Genomic DNA, 19,917 nt, shown 5'->3' on the forward strand with positions numbered 1-19,917 from the left:
ACTGTTTACCACTAGAATCCTAAAAATATTCCAGGTGAATACAATTCAAGCTTGCTTATAAACAAACCTATTAATAGTTGTAACAGAGTCTACTTGGTAAAATAATAAATCTGGCCTTTTTGGTATACAGAAAAGTTAACTAGGTTGGCCTCCAATACCATAAACAGAACAAAAAATTGCTGTAAAATGTAATTTAAAACATTTGGGGACTGAGGTATTGGTAACATATGGATTAATGGCTTTATATGAAATTCATCTGTTTAAAAATAAATGTAAAGTTATTATGAAAATATGGAGGGAGTTCACGACTTTTTTTTGCTAGGACCACAGAATGTAGTTTTTTAAAACTGTCTTGTAATTGCTTTTTATTCCATGCACCCTACCTACCTTTGTTCATTTCACGTGGACATTAATAAATTCCGTACTTTAAATTTAACAAGTGAAAATATTTTTGTCTTTCAGCATGATAATATGACTTTTGTACATTCTTTTCACATACTGGTTCATCAGCAATGCTAATTAAAGACAGAAATTAGAAATTAGAACGTAATTTGCCCTGCTAAAATTTGCTGAAAACATCTGCTGCAGTACTTCTCATGCACTTGAAGAAAATTTACATAAACTTCTTGGGTACAAGTTTAGATTATGGATAAATTTATGATTGCGTCCAATTTTCTTTCTGATTTTGTTTTTCTGTTCTACTTTCAAAGTTATCAAAAAGTAATTACAATTAGTTCATGTTTGTGCATATATTAGTCCATATTTAATTGCTTAATTTTACACATGCAAGGTTATTGAATCTAGTGCTTGCTGAAAATCATGTAAAGTGCCTGGGAATTCTAGTGTAGTCTTTTGGGTCATTGCATATTGTCAGTAGCAAAAATATCCCCAGTAAGTATCCCCTTCAAACTTCGGATTCCGGAATGATGTGGGACATAGGCATGATTTGGTTTTTACTCAGCTGGAAGGACACTTAGGAGGGATGGGAACTAGAAACATTGCAGCCCTCTAGTTTGGATGGAGGTAGAATGGATTGGAGCTGACGGTTCAGATGATGGCTGGGATATTGGGATAGATGAAGGCTAAAAATTTGGACATTGTTAGTGAAGTGAGCAGCATTTCTAACCAATTGGGTATAAGGCAGTCAGGACTTGGAATTGAGGCGATCAGAATCAGAAGCAGGTTTAACATCACCAGCATGTCATGAAATGTGTTTTTATGTGGTAGCGGTGGGTGATCACAGATTCTGTGGAATTATCCCTGGATAAAAGGAATAATTTGCATATCTGGTGTCCCAGGAAGACCAAGTTAACCCAGAAATGCCGTTATATAGCAAATGATGAGGAATATGTCAATGCTTATTTATCTCATTTTTTCTTGAAACTACAAGCATAGGATATGAAATCAAGCCTAGTTTAAAAGCAGTGCTTGTTCATCTTGATAATCCTTCCGCCATACCAAATGAAACTTCCTAAACAATTAAGGATTTTCACTAACTCTTACAGATGCAATTCTTTTGGTACACATCTAAGGACCTAATTGACAGTAGGGCTCATAAATCAATGCAGGTAAGTATAAAGAAGATTTACTCATGCTTTATAATGGCACTATTGTTGCCTGCCCAGTCTACAATCAATCCAGTGTCCCAGATCTTAACAAACTACTTGTATTTATAGATTCCTTCTCAAATTAGACAAATTTTTAGAGATTCAAATCCAAATTATAGAGATTCTTGACAGGAAAAGGAGGAAACCTCGGAAATGACTGACCCAAAGGAGAAGGACGATTAAGCTGGTCAGAGATAAGGAAGGATGATTTAGGAGGAACTTCTGGAAAGTAATAAATATAAACACATAATCACTAATTTTGGGAGCCTTAATTCTTTGCCATACTTGGATTACCCAAAGGTGAGAAAATCTGCAGATGCTTGAAATCCAAGCACCGCACACAAAATTCTGGATTAGCCATCCTGGTTTTCTACAGGTTGTTGAGATTTTTTTTGTATTGCTATATTTACGCTCTATTCTTGGTTGGTGCGGCTGTAACAAAACCAAATTTCCCTCGGGATTAATAAAGTATATCTATCTATCTTTCTATCTAATAATGATAATAGGAAGAAAGTAATGAAAATTGCACAAGTGATTGCTTGACTTTCTCTGAGTATTCTGATAGTATTCTCATGTATATAGGTATAAGAGGTTTCTTCTTATATGTTATTGCTAAGGCTAATAAAATGGCATCTTTGTTATGTTATAATAAAAATGGCTTCCCTGTGATGTTAACTACTGAGACAGTGGTTCTCTCTAGCAGCTTGTTTGGGTTATAATTGCTGATAACAAGAATTGTATTAATTTGCTAATCAATTGGGATAGATGTTATTCTTTCTTGTGTGTCAGTAAGCTATTGTTTTCGCGGGCTTTAGGCAGAAGGCAGATGGGGACAGAGAGAGGAGACGCGAGGAGAGCAATGCTGTAAGCTGGGTGACGGGATGGACCCCGAGTGGGAGTCTGAGGCCCAGGGTCTTCGGCGAGGAGAGGAGACGAGGACAGACTCGTGTGGATCGTTTGGTCGATCACCGAGGGCGGTCCCATTCGAGGGTCGGTGGAGTTTGGAGGATATTGACTGGAGGAAAGGGAGACCCCTTTAATTGAGCTCCAACGGTTGTGCACGAAGTGGTTGAACTTTGATAAGTTTGGCACCTTTTACTTTCCTTTTATATTGTATCTCTATTAATTACATAGTTCCAGTAAATACTTATAAAGTGTAATCATTTAATTGCATATGGTGCTTTGTCTGTTATTTGGCGTGGTGGGGTACATCACACAGCATCCACACAAACTTGATTACCCAGTTTGGCGGGGCCGAAGGCTGCTCGCCCTAGACGAAAGCGAGCTGAGTGAGCCTGAGGCTTACCAGGGACTACATAGGCCTACATCTTTCATCTACAATTATTTATTTATTACTTATTTAAGAGATCGAATGCAAAACAAGCCCTTTTGGCCCAAGGGGCCAGGCTGCCCAGCAACCTACTTATTTAACACTAGCTAATCATAGGACAACTTACACTGATTAATTAACCTACTAACTCACATGTCTTTGAACTGTGGGAAGAAACCAGAGCACCTAAAGGAAATCCCTGCGGTTATGTAGAGAATGTACAAACTCCTTACAGATGGCGTCAGAATTGAACTCTGAACTCTGCCGCGCCAAGTAGTTGTTGTGTCACACTAACTATCACACTACCATGACGATTACATTACTTCGCTGGCGATTCTCTTTTGAAGATTCCGTTGCCTTTGTGTTGTTTGACTGACAGTTTGAAATTCCTTCCATTAATTACTGGGGAAGTTGAGGTCTGTGCCTATGGCATCTATTACAAACTTGTCCTTGCTACCGTTCTAGTTCTTCCTAACCACTCATTTAGGTTGAACCACATTATCTGCTACCTTGGCACCATACTTAAACCGGACTGAAATGTCTATTTCTCTTCTCCAGTAAATACTTTACCTCTTTAATTATCATGTTAACCTATATGGCAGGCTTTTCATCTTCTTCTTCATGTGCCTTGAGCGTTACATGCTTGGGTGATCATGGCTCTCCACGTCGAGCAATCCCTCGCAGCGTCAATGATATCTCGCACACTTAGATCTATTAGTTCTTTCACAGTGTCCATATATTTTCTTCTTTGCCTTCCCCTTCCACATTTCCCAGGCATATGGCCTTGTAATGTACGGCATTCTATTTCTCCCTTTCTGATGACATGGCCCAGGAATTTAAGTTTCCTCTCATTTAATGTTCTCATTAAAGATCTTTTTGTATGGGCACGCTGGAGTACTGTCTCATTAGTTACCCTATCTCTATATGGTATTTTCAGCATTCTCCTAAGAAACCATATTTCTGTTGCTTCTAAGTTTCTTTGGAGATCTGGTGTTAAAGTCCATGTTTCAAAAGCATACAGCAAGATTGATCAGATGTAACATTTTAGTAGCCTAAGCCTTGTTGTCATAGAAATGTGTCTGTTGGTAAAAATGGGTTTCATTTTTTGGAAGTTGGTTTTGGCAATGGCAATTCTTCTTTTTATTTCTACTTTTCATACCCTTCCAAAAAGGAATACATAAACTGTACGCACGGTGCGACCTAATTCCGTAATTTAGTTTAATCTCCAATGTATCATATTAAAAAGTTGAGTACCACACAAGTTTTGCAAAATGAGGCACATATTGAAATAAGAACAGAAAATGCTGATAAAGCTGAGCATGTTGGGTAGAATTTGTGGAGACTAATATTTCAGGTCAATGGGGCTTCATGAGAACTGATGAAAAGGTCTGAGGAAAGGCCATTAATCTGAAAAGATAATTCAGTTCATCACTCCACAGGCACATTTTGAACCTGCTCTACTAGCTTCAAAGATCTGTAGGCCATTCATCTGCCTGACCTCAAAATTTGTTTGCATCTTTTCTGTTGTCAGTGTAAATAAACAGTGAGTGTTTCTGAACAGCTAGCAATGAACTTCTCACAGCTGATACCACTTAACAATACAACAGCAGTTATGACTTCCTCAACCAGCACTTATGAAAACAAGAACTCTTTCAGCTACTGGAAAGTGTTGTTTCCTTCACTACGATCACAACAGTGATTCATGAGGACTCCTGCTGGCTGCGTTCCACCAGGCTCAAGGACAGCTTCACCCCGCTGTAATAAGACTATTAAATGGTTCCTAGTACGATAAGATGAATTCTTGACCTCACAATTGACCACTTATTGATCTTGCACCTTATTGTTTACCTGCACTGCACTTTATCCTGCATCTGTAACAGCAGTTCATTCCACATTGCTATTTTTTTTTTACTTTGATCTACCTTAACGCACTGTGTAATTATCTGATCTGTAAGAATAGTATGCAAGACAAGCTTTTCATTGTATTTCGGTAAAGTGATACTAACAAACCAATTTCCAATTTGATTGCCAATTTTTTCCTTTTCTTTGAACAAGGATACGATGAGACGTGCAAACCTCTGTTTGATACAATTTCCTTGTGCAAAGAGTTTTTAGAAATGCTGATTAATCCTTTTTATAGTTTTTTTCTCTCTCTGCTAGATTATGTATTGCATTGAACTGCTGCTACTAAGTTAACAAGTTTCACGTCACATGCCGGTGATAATAAACCTGATTCTGATTGTCATTTAATCAGTAACCACACACTTAAACCTTCTACTGCTGATTCCTGTTGATGTGCACTTCTGTATTAGTGGCTTTCATTTCCTTATCAGGGACTGATATATTGATCTGCATCTGCAAATAACTGGGTCAATTGACGTATTGCATGCAAAGTGGCTGTATGATGTCTCTACATTATGATATCTTTGGAAACACTAACACTGATAATAGTTTTGTCAGCAGCAACCTACATTGACTGAAATAATATCCTGAGCCCATGTTTTGAATTTGGTTTTTGTCTGCTCCGAAGGTGAGCTTGGTGCACACTGAGCTGAAAGCACATACTAACCTAATTGCGGGAACATAATCGCACAGCAAAGAATGAACGCAGGCTTCAAGCAGCACAGATACAATGCCCTCCTCTGCCTGGATGAATTAGAGGCTGCAGCTCGGTAAGAATGTATTGGGTGTTGTTTTATTATTGGCCCATGTTCAAAGTTCATTTTATTATCAAAGTAGCTCTACTTTCAGCGGGTGGGGTGGGGGGGCAGGAAGGCGCCCAGCACTTGGCCAGGGGCTGTGGTCGAGTGGTTGGCGACTTGGCCGGCTCTCCCACCGGACTTAGAGGAGGGTGTGAGGACACCCAGCAGGACTAGAAAAAACCCTGACAAAGGGCGGATGAGCTCCTTGTGAGCCAACAGCCATCTTCCGTGGAAGAGATTAAAGCCTCACCATGTACCCACGAATCGTATGCTGTGCACCTAGTTAGAAGAGACATGATGAACTTGGGCGCTGCACCGTCTGCCTGGACCTGCCCAAGGCCTCCGCCTAAGGAAGGGTCGAACACGAAGAAGCAGCTGTGGCTGGCATTGGGCTCAAGTTTGGCGGGGGCGGCAGCAGGCGGTGCCAAGGCGGCCAGCGAGAACAAACTGGAGGAGAGGCTGTACTCAGTGCTGTCGCAAGATCAAAGAAGATGGAGGTGCATAGCTGCCAACCCTGGATTTGGGATGGCACCCACTGACTGACTGACGTCTACTTTATACAACCTTGAGATTTGTCTCCTTACAGGCAGTCACAAAACAAAGAATCCAAATGGAACTCATTAAAAACAAAAGACTGTCCAAACACCCAATGAGTAGAGAAAAAAATGAAACAAATCATGCAAACGATAAATCGAAACATACAGCATTCAGAACTGAAGTTCACAAAGCCAAGCATCACTGCAGCCGATCCAGAAGACCACAGGTTGCAGACCAAGTACAACACAGAGGTGAGCAGATGCTGTGGAGCAGTGAGCTGAACCAGCCTGCCCTTGCCTCTGACTATGACACTGCAACCAGTTCCATCTGGTCCGGTGCTTAAATCGTCCAAATCTCAGGTTGTTTCTCGCCCATGGGCTCAATCTCCACAACCTCGATACAGTCAGTACCTGACCTTTCCAGTTCGGCTTGGCCCTCCAATCAAATCTCAGATCTCTCCTCGCCTGGGCTCCGCCCTATCAAATGACCTGACCTTTCCAATTCGGCTTGCCTCTTAAATCGATCAAACCTTGGATCTTTCCTCGCCTCGGCTCTACTGCATTGAATTGCCTCCAAGTTCACTCCAGCAACTCCAGCCCGGACATGCTGTAATTGTCCTGCCCCAGAGAGACTCCAGCCACACCGTAAAAATGCCAGATCATACAGGCAGTTCAGCTCAATTCTGACACGGATTGGATTATTTACCAGAACAAGTGTGAAGTGCTTTCTTTGTTCCATTGACCATCAGGATGTTATCACTTAAACCAGTAAATAGCACCATCTTAAACTGGAACCAAGAAATAGTGAAAAGTTGTCTTACACACTTGTTTATACAAATTAAATTATTACATAATGCATTGAGCTGGAATAAGGTGTAAATACAGAAATAACAACGCAGAATAAAGTACACAAGCTACTGAAAAAGTGCAGTGCAAGTCAACAATAAATTGCAAGATCATAATGAGCTACAGTACATTGTAGGCCAAGAATCCATATTATCCTACAAGATGTCCATACAAGAGTCTGACAACAGTGGGATTGAAGCTGTTCTTGAACTTTCAGGCTTTGTAACATCTCCCAATGAAAAAGGGGAGAAGGGAGAACGTGTAGGGTGGGTGAGGTCTTTGATTGTGCTGGCTGCTTTACTGAGCAAGAAGTATAGAAAGAGTCCATAGAGGAGAAGTTGGTTACTGTGATACACACAACTCTCACAGTCATGTGTAGCATAGTTGCCATTATGCAGCTAAACTGAATACTTTCTATGGTGCATGAATAAAAGTTGGTAAGAGTGGAAGGAGACATTTTTTCTAATGGGGAGCATGTAGCTGATAACCATGCTTTTGTTAATTGAGGGAATTGGTTCCACCGCTTTTGCACATGACTTAGTTGAATTGAAATCGTGCAGGCCTTCTCAAGAGATTATACAGCATCAAAGATATCATCCAAACTTACTGCCTTAGCACCATCAAACCTATTCAGAGCTAATAGGGAAGACTTGTAGCCAGAAGCAGTGAATGCTGAGAGACAATTAGTTAGATGCCACAGAAAATTTTACAGTCGTGGGTACAACAGACTAATAAGGCTAGTGAGCAATCAAAACTCATCTTCATTTGTCCTTTCCAATTCTGTATTATAGTGTCTTCAAATCAAATTCTAGCAAAAACCTTCAGCTTTCTCATATGACTGATTGTCAGCCTCTCCCATTACTCTATCCTGGTCTCAATCTCCTATCCACCTGTTCTTGGCCTTCTGCCCTCTCTATTCTACACCATCACCTCCCCAAATATTTGTGGCCTCTCTTCTTCACTGTTCTTTCACCGATTGGCACTGATTGAGGATTCTCTTCCCTGCCTACAACTAGCTGCAGAGTTTCCACTAATCTGGACCCTTCACTGCCAACCAATAGTAGCTGTTCTTCCGACTCCCCCAAATGTGACCTCTCACCTTCTATCCCTGTCTAACTAACTGTAGCTTCCCTCCACCTCTGTCAATCGTTGTTGGTCCCTCTCCCAATCTCCCCGACTGATGCCTCTGTTCACCACCACTGTGGCCTCACCCAGTCCTACCTGGACCGACAAAGATTTCGCTCTCTTAATCAAGTGCAGCCAATCATTAACCCAGGATCATTCTCCAGTGACTCTGACCCTTCAGTTGCACTGCTCCCTCCCTATCTGTCTACCCTGTTTGCAGGCAGATAACTATTATCTGAGATTTGGCAGATCCTCCAGGTTCATCTTTGGGTTGTTTGGCATCCTACCTGCTTGGTCATAAATATCAGGGCAGTTTGTCCTCCCATCATTATTCTATACTGTCATTGCTCATGTGGCCTTAATCTTTTCTTTTGCTGTTTTGAATAACCTGTTCAGCTGTTGTTACAGTCAACCTCGTCTTACATTTTTCCCTGTCATCTGGGCATCGGTTAGATTAAAGCACTGACACATCTATTTTTCTGGGCAGAACCACTATGTACAATGTTTTGTTTCCCAGGTAATCAATTTTTTAAAATAATTTTTTTGTTTCAAAGTACGCCTTTGAAAATTTGCCATCTGCAGAAAGCTATCTTCACATCTGCAGGAGTGTCATCCTTTAATCAAACTCACCTCAATCCTCTCTTATTCTCACTAAGTTAACCTGCCTAAAACTTGACGTTAATACTCAGTTTTCTCCATCATTAACTTGTGTATGCAACCTAAATCAGATCGTTTTCCATCTGTATCTCAGATATCCCACCTCTCCCGGAAGTTCCGGGAGTCTCCCGCATATCGATAGTGGCTCCCTGACGCCCGGAAATTATATACAATATCACGGAAATCGATTTTTTGAAGAGGGAGAGTGAACATCCTGATTGGTCTCTCATCGTGCTAAGAGTGGCTCCCAAACATCGGGCCGCGAGGAAACAATATGATTTGGCGATATGAAACGGTACGAGTCAGCTGCACCTTTGCTCATTCCCTGTCACGCACTGTTGAATTTTAATGCACGCGAGGTCATCAGTGACCCAAGACGTGCAAAGGAATGGATCCGTGACCCATTTGTGAATGTCCCCGGTGAATCATCCATCTCAGCACGGGAAAAAGATCAACTCCTGGAGCTTGCAAATGACGGTGGGCTGAAAAGTATTTTTGATTAACATCTCTGCCGGCATTCTGAATCAAAGTCAAGGCTGAGTATCCTGAGATAGCCACGAAAGCACTGAAAACGTTGCTTCCATTTCCAACATCATATCGCTGCGAAGCGAGGTTTTCTGCAATGAATGCAACGAGAACAAAATTGCGGAATAGACTGGACATAAGGAACCCCCTTTGAGTATCGCTGTCTCCCATCACCCCTCGATGGGACCGTGTTGTTGCAGGAAAACAAGCCCAGGGCTCCCACTGATTCAGCGATATTGCTGCGTTGCAATGATTTTATATGTTCATACGAAGAAAATATGTGCTGTGTGTTTAATATCCAAACGTTACTTAAAATGTTATGATGTTATTGATTTATAAGTAACTTATAATTCAGTGGTCCCAAACCTCCGAGCCATGAACAGCTGTGGCCAGAACGCACCCAGCACATCTTTAAGAAAAAAGCCAAAATAAGCAAACTAATTAATTAGGTGCTGCCCGGCACATAAATGTCGGCCTAGATCGGAGGCAATTGCCGACTGCGTCGACTCTGATCTGGGCCGACATTTACGTGCCAACCCCTGATTTAAACTAGCTGGCTAGCTGCCAAGGAGCTACGCTATTATGTCCTACATGATGAGGCCAAACTCTCTGTAGACTTGCTTAAAGTTGTAATAGAATAAACATGATAATATAAGTACATATTTTAATGTCACATTTTCTGCATATACCCAACTTGGTTTACAGATTAGACAAAATCACTAAACAAAGTATTACATACACCCTTGGAGGTCGCCGGGTGGACGGGGATATGGGGTTGCTGGGGGCAGAGGTGCTACCTCCCTGAAATTAGTTTTTGCAGGGTGGGATGTCTGGTATCTCCAGCGCTGTCCTGGCATCCCTGCAAATGATTAATTCAGTAGGCAATTTCTCTCACCCCCACTCCTCCTATTATGCCCAGCTTGCTGTTTGGGGAAAACATCGACAAATCAGCCAGAAATCTTACAGGCCTCCCTCCTCAAGATCTGGATGGCAAATACCAGACAAGCACAAATCTTATAAAACATCTTACTTCATATCCACCACCCTCTTAAAGTGCATGGAGCTTGCCATCAGCTCCTTTATCTGAACGTTGGACCAATTATTTGATCCAGTTGTTCCCAGATTTCTACCGCTCCTTCCTGCACATCAATGCAACTTTCTCAACAGCTATTAAATTGTTCCTGACACGTAGAGATTTATCTCATCCTTTGTGTGTTATGCTATACTTTCAGTGCGGCTATAACACTGACTGTAATTCGAACCTGTCACTTACATTTAACATTAGCGAATACTCCCAATTAGACCTTTGCACTGACATGGATGAAAAAGAAATTGTCAAGTGCTCCACAATCAACTGAAGCACAGCTAACTGTTATGTTAGATGTGATGGACAAACTTGGCTGGCAGAGTCTTTGCTGGATCTTGCCAGGTAGTTTTAGAGGGACACAAGTCACTCTTTGTACAGAAACCAGTCTTCATTAGGAGCAGATATTATTAAGTCCAATATCTGTGTCATGTAGATGGCTGAGCAACCAATCATAATAGTTATTACAGATAGTATAGAAATAAATAAAATGCACCATTTTTAATGAACATTTTAAATATTAAGTGAAATGCTTAAATTCCAAGTAAACATATTCCAAGCAAAGCTGAAAATATCAAAACCTTTCAAATATTATAAAATAGACATCTAAAATTATTTTGGAGCCAAGTAATTTTCAAAGTAGTACGTACAAGCTACAAAATTAAAGAAAGGAGTTAAATGTAACAAGGTAACAAAATGTAAAAATGTAACAAGTTTTTCAGAACATTTTAGGTCATGACTTATTATTTGTCAATGAAGTTCAAGTCAATTCATCTAAGTACCCTTTTTGTACTGGGAAAAGTTACGAACAGCTGTTACTTCAATTCATGACTGACAACAACTTTAGAAGCTCTGTATGAAACTATCCAACTACATTTCAACCCAAACTTCCCAGTTTTAGTGAATTATAACAGTAAGTGCTGGTAGTTTCAGAGTCAATACCATTATAAGCTAATAACATGTCTGAAATTTATGTAAACTTTGATACTGCTTAATATTGATGGTTATTGTAGTGACATTGATAGTGACATCTATTTTTCCAGATACATTAAAAGTTCTTTTGGAAAGTAGCTTCTTTTTAATGCAATAGACCAAATATGACATTTAAATTAAACATTTGTATTCCAACAGTAAAGGAAAGCAAGGTTTAGAAGTGACCCAATTCTAATGATTCTACCATCGGGGGATACTGCTATCTCCATGTACAGCTAATTCTTTAATAATTTCATAGCTTATATTAGCTACCTCAAGAGATGTTAAGGATTGGTTCATTTTCTGGTTCTGGGTTGATCTCTTCTGTCATCTTCTATTTAGCCGTACTGTTAGGCAAGTCTAGCTGGCAGTGGAATCATGATAGCTTGTATGACACTAAATGACTAAGTGGCTAACTTGGCTTATGAAAAATGTGTGTAAAGGATCCTTGAAAATATGTGGGTACCTATAATTTACATTATGTTCTGTGGTATTTTAAAACATAATATGCATTCATTGGCTCGTTTCCTAGAGGAATTAACAACATTACCTATTATGATTGCCCGATTTCAGAACAAAATGATTATCAAGCCACGATGACATTACATGCCAGCTAATTGCATTCCACTATCAGGCCTTCTCTAGCTATTATATCTGCTTCTAAACGCCAAGATCACATTATTAGAAAGGCTGAAGGACAAACGTTTCATCTCTAAGTATACTTGCAGAACTTTGTCAGAGCAGAGTTGCAAGTCTATCTATAATCAAGTTCTTTATGAATAACTGTAGTTGTTGGACCTAAATCAGAATGTTTGATTAGGAGTCCATCGTATCTATATCCTTTTGTCATTAGGTCCACATCAAAGATCCTTTAAACCATGGGTTCTCAACTTAGCGTCCATGGACCCCTTGCTTAATGGTTTAGGTCCAAGGCATAATAAAAGTTGGGAACCCTGCTTTAAACATTTAGCTATGTTGAACCATGTGAGATGGAAACTGAAAGATGCTCCAAGTACACCAGCATGGAATTGCTCTTTTAGTGCATTTGTGATATTCTCAACTGCAACCCAGGAATTCTTGAGACCATGGGCATGATTATTTGTTGCAAACTATGTAATCTTACAACTAAAAAGACAACAGTGCCATATGCAGCATATGGATGATATGAAAGGTATTTCTTACAGTGCGTCACTATTCCATTCATCTGGATGAGGCAGGATATGCCATGAATATGGCTGGTGGCATTATCTAGATTAGATTTTCATTACAGTGAAAAAGAGTAGGTACAAAATAAAAAGGTTTATAAAACCTGTCATCTCAACCTTAGAAAATACTTAGTTTCTATAATCACATTAGTATTTTATTATGGATGCATTTATCTCACAGACAAATAACAACCCATGAATAGTGAGCTGTTCTGAAAGATATATGTGAAACAAGGGTGTCTGTGATAACAGTACTGTGAAAAGCAGAGGGTGAGTTTTGGATTTTTCCTCATATCCTTTTTATATCACTAGTGTTCCCAGAACAAATCAGTCATTTTGAGAGAAATATCAGATTAGAGTGTTTAGAAATAAAATGTACTGTAATTGACTATGCCTTGGTGGATGTCTGAGACCGAGAACAAATCTGCAGTAATTATAAGATTAGCTGAAACTTTGCTTTCATCAAACTGAGACAGAAATTGATTCACAGCTTGATGCCTGTTCCACATAACTATTACCTTTCATACAGGAGAAGTATATACTTGCTGAAGGTAACAATTGAATATCAATCAAAAAAAAACACTTACTCTGAAAAATTCTTTGGTAGAGCCTGAATCCAACGTCCCATAAGCAATTTCTGTTTGTTTTGCAAGATCCTCTGCGCTTTCTATTGGGGAAACCATTCTCTCCACAGTGAGAAAAGCAGCAAGGTTGGCAGTATATGATGAGATTATTATCAAGGTGAAGAACCACCAGACGCCTCCAACAATTCGCCCCGAGAGAGATCTAAACAATAAAATAAAAGGTCTACTATTTAATCACAGTGTCATATTTATATTGGAGACTGAGGCAAATGAAATCAAATTTAATGGATCTAACCAATTCTTCATGGTAATTTGAGTTTCTGAAACAAAAAAAAGGCATGATAGTCATTTAAAATTAAATGAGCCTTTTAATTAGATGTTTCTAAATTTGTACAACCTCATTGAACCTGTTTAAAAGTTCACATTTCTTAATGTTTGCAGTAGTGTTACTATTAAAGCTTTGTTGATCCTCTCATTCCATTTCATTAGCTGCCATCATGGTTGAACAAATATTGCAAGGACCATGATTTAATATACAGTGGTAATCCAGCAAAAAGATACATTTAGTTTGATTTCCAAGGAGTAATCAGGCTTTTACACAGTTAACATCACAGCATGTCTAGTCTGGACGAAATACTCTAGTTTGGATACTTAGATTAAAAATGATAATAAGTTTATTTTTTGTTGATAAATAATAAGATATATTGCGATATCTGGGAGAACTATCAAAGAAAGTATTCTACAAGCTGGATCTGCTTAAGTTTTTCTTACAAAGGTCAATGCATTCTGTATGATTTGTTCAACAAGAACTTCATTTTATTTTCTGACCTCCAGTACTCATTAAAAAAAACTTACCAGTTCTAGAAAAATTGGATAGGCTGTCTGATCAACCAAGTTCTAATTGCTTGAGACCAATTACCAACACACCTCCCATTACAACCAATCACTCAGCTACTGCAGTAATTATGTTGCCAGAAGCTAACAGCTGTGTTTAAAACATTAGAGGACAGACACTTGACTCCATGCACAAGTTCAAGTGAAATTTAAGAGAGCACTCAAACCACCACACACATTTGAATGTCAGAAAGGACTATTGATCAGTTTCTATTCCGGTATTTAATATTTCAGGGTCAAGACAACAATAAGTTGGGGAGTAAGAGAAAGAGCCAGAGAACAACAAGACAACTGAACTCCTGACAATGATGCTGTGAAGAATGAAGCATCAGCAATTTAAAAATTAGCACTCTGCTGAATCAGGTTTGGTGACTGATGATCAATCAAAAAGTGACTGTTTAGAGGCAGAATTTCCTTAATACAATAAAACAAGGAATTTCAACATGAGATCTATAATAGGCTACCTTTTACTGCTGCAATTGTACTTTGAGAAAATGAAAGAGAATCACAACAAGATTTATTAACCAAGGCTGGGGTCCAAATTGGATCTCATCCAAGTTATTTTCTGTTGAATACTTTCATAATAAAGCAATATTTTGTATTTTTCCCCTGGGAGCTGTGCAGATGCTTAACCTCCTTGGCCAGGAAATTATGAAGCTAATTGTAATGCTTTAATTGTCTGCCCAGTGCAGGAATGGCCAGCATCTATAGTCAGGGACTGAACTTGGAATTTTCTTGATTTGCATAGCTTAATTATTGAGGGGAAATTGTAATTTTTAAAAACTGAATTCAGTGGGAGGGATCTACTATGTACATGAACTGTGAAATTGATAGCTTTGACTCTCAGATGCTAGTTCCTACGTTCATTCCAAATTTGGCCCTACATTTGGATAATCTTTCATAGCTGATTTTATATTCATCCAAATTCAGGGGAAAAGAATACTTTCCACTTGTGGAAACACAGTGTCACCATCAATTTCTTGGAGGTTTTACTTAAATTACTTGAACAGAAATTATTGTATCTCAATATCAAAAAAAAGCATCATCCAAGCCCCAATCATCTTGCAGCCACCTTTGAGATTAATAATTGGTCATCATTCCAATCATGTTCATGGTGATTTTGTTTTCCAGTTACAGTTTTCATCATTTTTTATTTGTGATATATTACATTGTGGTCAAGAGGAATTGGACTGGGAGCAGCAAAGCTGCGTTTCATGTAGAATCTCAACTGAGGAGAGATATTTGATCATTTGATCCATTAAGGTTCCCCAGCTGACGGGATAGAATACAAATCCATTTTATCACGAAGTTCCATTCTTCAGCTCCATACACCTATTCTATCTTTTACCTCCCAACTTCTCACTTCATCACTTCCCCCACAATCTTCTCCTCCCCCAGTTTCACCTATCACCTGCCAGCTTGTACTCCTTCCTCTCCCTCAGCTTTCTTATACTAGCTTCTTTCCCATTCCTTACCAATCCTGATGCTGGGACTCAGCTCCAAATGTTGACAGTTTATTCCTCTCTACAGATGCTGTCTGATTTTCTGAGTTAATCCAGCATTGTGTGTGTGTTCCTCATTATAACAGCAAAGCAAGAAACACCACCAACATCAAAATTAGAGTTGGCAAAATTTCTCTCAGATACGAGGAAATCTGCAGATGCTGGAAATTCAAGCAACACACACACAAAAATGCTGGTGGAATTCAGCAGGCCAAGCAGCATCTATAGGAAGAGGTACAGTCGACGTTTCGGGCCGGGACCCTTCGTCAGGACTAACTGAAAGAAGAGATAGTAAGAGATTTGAAAGCAGGAGGGGGAGGGGGAGATCCGAAATGATAGGAGAAGGCAGGAGGGGGAGGGGAGGGGTTTGATCTAAGAGCTGGAGAACGGCGAGGATCATGGTACTGGAATCCTGGCAAGAAAGAGAAGGGGAGAGGGGAGCCCAGAGGGTGGAGAGCAGGCAAGAAGTTATAGTGAGAGGGACAGGGGGAGAAAAAAGAGACAGAGAAACAAAAAGGCGGAAAAACTAAAAGATGTATAAAAATTATATTAAATAAATAAATAAGGGATGGGGTGTGAACGGGAGGAGGAGCATTAACGGAAGTTAGCGAAGTCAATATTCATGCTATCAGGTTGGAGGCTACCCAGACGGAATATAAGATGTTGTTCCTCCAACCTGAGTGTGGCTTCATCTTGATGGTAGAGGAGGCCGTGGATAGACATGTCAGAATGGGAATGGGATGTGGAATTAAAATGTGTGGCCACTGGGAGATCCTGCTTTCTCTGGCGGACAGAGCGTAGATGTTCAGTGAAACGGCCTCCCAGTCTGCGTCGGGTCTCGCCAATATATAGAAGGCCACACCAGGAGCACCGGATGCAGTATATCACCCCAGCCGACTCACAGGTGAAGTGTCGCCTCACCTGGAAGGACTGTCTGGGGCCCTGAATGGTGGTGAGGGAGGAAGTGTAAGGGCATGTGTAGCACTTGTTCCGCTTACAAGGATAAGTGCCGGGAGGGAGATCGGTGGGAAGGGATGGGGGGACGAATGGACAAGGAAGTCGCGTAGGGAGCGATCCCTGCGGAAAGCAGAAAGCGGGGGTGAGGGAAAGATGTGCTTGGTGGTGGGATCCCGGCCTTCAATGCGACTCCCTTGTCCATTCGTTCCCCCCCATCCCTTCCCACCGTCTCCCTCCCGGCACTTATCCTTGTAAGTGGAACAAGTGCTACACATGCCCTTACACTTCCTCCCTTACCACCATTCAGGGCCCCAGACAGTCCTTCCAGGTGAGGCGACACTTCACCTGTGAGTCGGCTGGGGTGATATACTGCGTCCGGTGCTCCCGATGCGGCCTTCTATATATTGGCGAGACCCGACGCAGGCTGGGAGACTGTTTCACCGAACACCTACGCTCTGTCCGCCAGAGAAAGTAAGATCTTCCAGTGGCCACACATTTTAATTCCACGTCCCATTCCCATTCTGATATATCTATCCACGGCCTCCTCTACTGTCAAGATGAAGCCACACTCAGGTTGGAGGAACGACACCTTATATTCTGTCTGGGTAGCCTCTAACCTGATAACATGAATATCGACTTCTCTAACTTCCGTTAATGCCCCTCCTCCCCTTCACACCCCATCCCTTATTTATTTATTTAATATATATTTATATATTTTTTAATTTTTTCTGCCTTTTTGTTTCTCTCTTTTTTTTTCTCCCTCTGTCCCTCTCACTATAACTCCTTGCCTGCTCTCCACCCTCTGGGCTCCCCTTCTACTTCTCTTTCTCCCCAGGGTTCCAGTCCCATGATCCTCTCCTTTCTCCAGCTCTTAGATCCACCTCCACCCCTCACCATCTTCTCCTATCATGTCAGATCTCCCCCTCCCCCTCCCATTTTCAAATCTCTTACTACCTCTTCTTTCAGTTAGCCCTGACGAAGGGTCTCGGCCTGAAATGTCAACTGTACCTCTTCCTATAGATGCTGCCTGGCCTGTTGTGTTCCACCAGCATTTTTTGTGTGTGTTGCTTTCTCTCAGATATTTGGGATTGTTATCTACTCCAGCAATCCTCGTAATCACAGAGTCATACTTTCAGCCAACCTCCCTCTGTCTCCATCACAATCACTAGGAACATTCCAGCAGGACAGATCCACTAAAGTCATTGAAATGACAAAGGACTAATCTCAACAAGGTGATCTCTTGCTAATTACCTTCCCTTCCCTCAGATGATAATTCAATATTTCTCCACATTGTTCACCACTTGATAGAAACATTGTGAGTAGTAAGAGCCCTGAATTAACTTTGTTGAAGGGTTTAAATGACCATCATCTGTGGATTCCAAGGAAAGTACCTTTGTCCAAGCTGGCTGACAGACTACTCTAGAGGCAGATAATGAAAACCAGCACTGAGGGGTAGACATCTTATTTTCATCAATCTTATCTAATGCAGATGCACAGCATTGATAAGAATGACCATCGCTAGACTTTATTTGTCACACTCGATTGTCAGTTTAGGACAGATCTGCTATTCAAAACAAAGCATTAGTTGGAACACTACGAGCAGCCTTTTTCCACCAAAATCTAATAACTAAGTCTGGAACATCTTTCACTCACCAGTGAAGATAAGGAAACACTATAGTTCAACTAAGTGCATAAAGAGAATGCCAAGAGCAACCCAAGGGATATCTGAAAGTGAAATGGCAACCTTGACAGTACTGTAATCCTAAACAATGAAAACAGCATGCAGTGATCCCAAAACTAATGGATTAGATCAATGTTGAGCCATATCTCAAAATATTGTTTGCCTGATTAGTAGTGTCAGTTCCATGATCATCCCCATCTTCAACATTGTGCAGCCTAGAAGGAGAAGAAAATAACTGCAACTAGGTTCTTCTGGAAATACTGAAGGAATTAACTACCTTGCCATCATAAAAGACGGTCTTCAGCTAATTCAATTCACTCCACAAAAGAAGTAGCACTTTTGGATATTTCAAAAGGTTATAAAACTGCAAAATATCCTTACTGAAATTTTGTGCTCCAGAATGAGCTGTGCTTCAGGCCAAGTTGTCAATATGAAGCCTTAGCCAAAGTTATGCTGTCTACAAAAAGCCAGTCAAATTCAATAAATCTAATTAATGCTTCAGTTGTGAATTTTCAATCATCATCAATTGATGGGAGAGTAATGGTAACATTTCTACGTAGCTTCACTTACTCAACCTTACTCAACCAGTACTACATAATGGACTGGTTGGGCACAGGAGTACATTCAGATGGAGAGTCATTCCACCGAGATGCAACACAGAGTGTCATAGGAAGTCATTCCTGCCTGTGGCCATCAAACTTTACAACTCCTCCCTTGGAGGGTCAGACACCCTGAGCCAATAGGCTGGTCCTGGACTTATTTCATAATTTACTGGCATAATTTACATATTACTATTTAATTATTTATGGTTTTATATTGATATATTTATACTCTATTCTTGGTTGGGGCAACTGTAACGAAAATCAATTTCCCTCGGGATCAATAAAGTATGACTATGCCAATGACTATGATCTGTTCATTGTTGCTCGGTTTGATTTAGCAATATCATAAAGGGCAGACGCACTTTAGTTTCTAGCCAAGGTTTTTAGGGAACACTCCCAAGCCTATAGGGCTAGAAACAACAAACACTGGGAATGTAGAAATGTTAATTCCTGCATATCCTGACCGAGAAATATATCATCATTGGGGTTAAATCCTAGAACTTTTGTATTGAAGCACTGAGGGAGTACCTAAAAGGAATGTTTGTAAAGGCTTAAGAAGGCAGTTCACCATCATCTTCTCAAGAACAGAAGAACAAAATGAAATGAGCAAGAACAGGCCATCCACCATTCATTCCTGCCTATGCCACCATCAATACGATCATGGCCACTCCTGGCTTTCCCCACTTTCCTCAGATCCTTTCCATCCCTAGTAGTCCAAATGTCTGTCAACCCCAATCAGGAATAAATTAGAGAACTCCACCTCTATAATTCTCCAGGATCCTGCTTGGTTGCCCTATAATTGTCCTACTTGGATGTGAATATGGGTGGCCTGATAAGCATGTTTGCAAATGATATCAAAATTGTCGTTGCAGATGGTGAAGCAGCTTGTCTAAGAATACAGAAGGACATAATCAGCTGGAAGTTGAGTGGGGTTGTGGTAGATGGAATTTAATCCAGACAAATGTGAGCTAATGCTTTTTAGAAAGTGAAATTCTGGCAGGACATATAGAGTAAATGTCAGGGAACTTAGGAACATTGGTATACAGAAGGACGTTGGGGTGCAAGTCCATAGTTCATTGTAAGTGGTGACACCAGTGGATAGAGTAGC

The 19,917-nt window shown here is 40.4% G+C and overlaps 1 protein-coding gene across 1 annotated transcript in view; it reads right to left on the bottom strand.

Annotated features, from left to right (window-relative positions):
- The window catches only part of LOC140204578 (glutamate receptor 3-like), a 385,312-nt gene that overhangs the window by 76,927 nt on the left and 288,468 nt on the right, over positions 1 to 19,917 (bottom strand). The window contains exon 12 of the mRNA XM_072271301.1: positions 13,177 to 13,375. Within this exon, the coding sequence (XP_072127402.1) occupies positions 13,177 to 13,375 (199 nt within the window). The remainder of the gene's footprint in view (positions 1 to 13,176; positions 13,376 to 19,917) is intronic.

Source organism: Mobula birostris, chromosome 10 (genome assembly GCF_030028105.1).
Source record: "Mobula birostris isolate sMobBir1 chromosome 10, sMobBir1.hap1, whole genome shotgun sequence".
Classification (NCBI taxonomy): Eukaryota; Metazoa; Chordata; class Chondrichthyes; order Myliobatiformes; family Myliobatidae; genus Mobula; species Mobula birostris.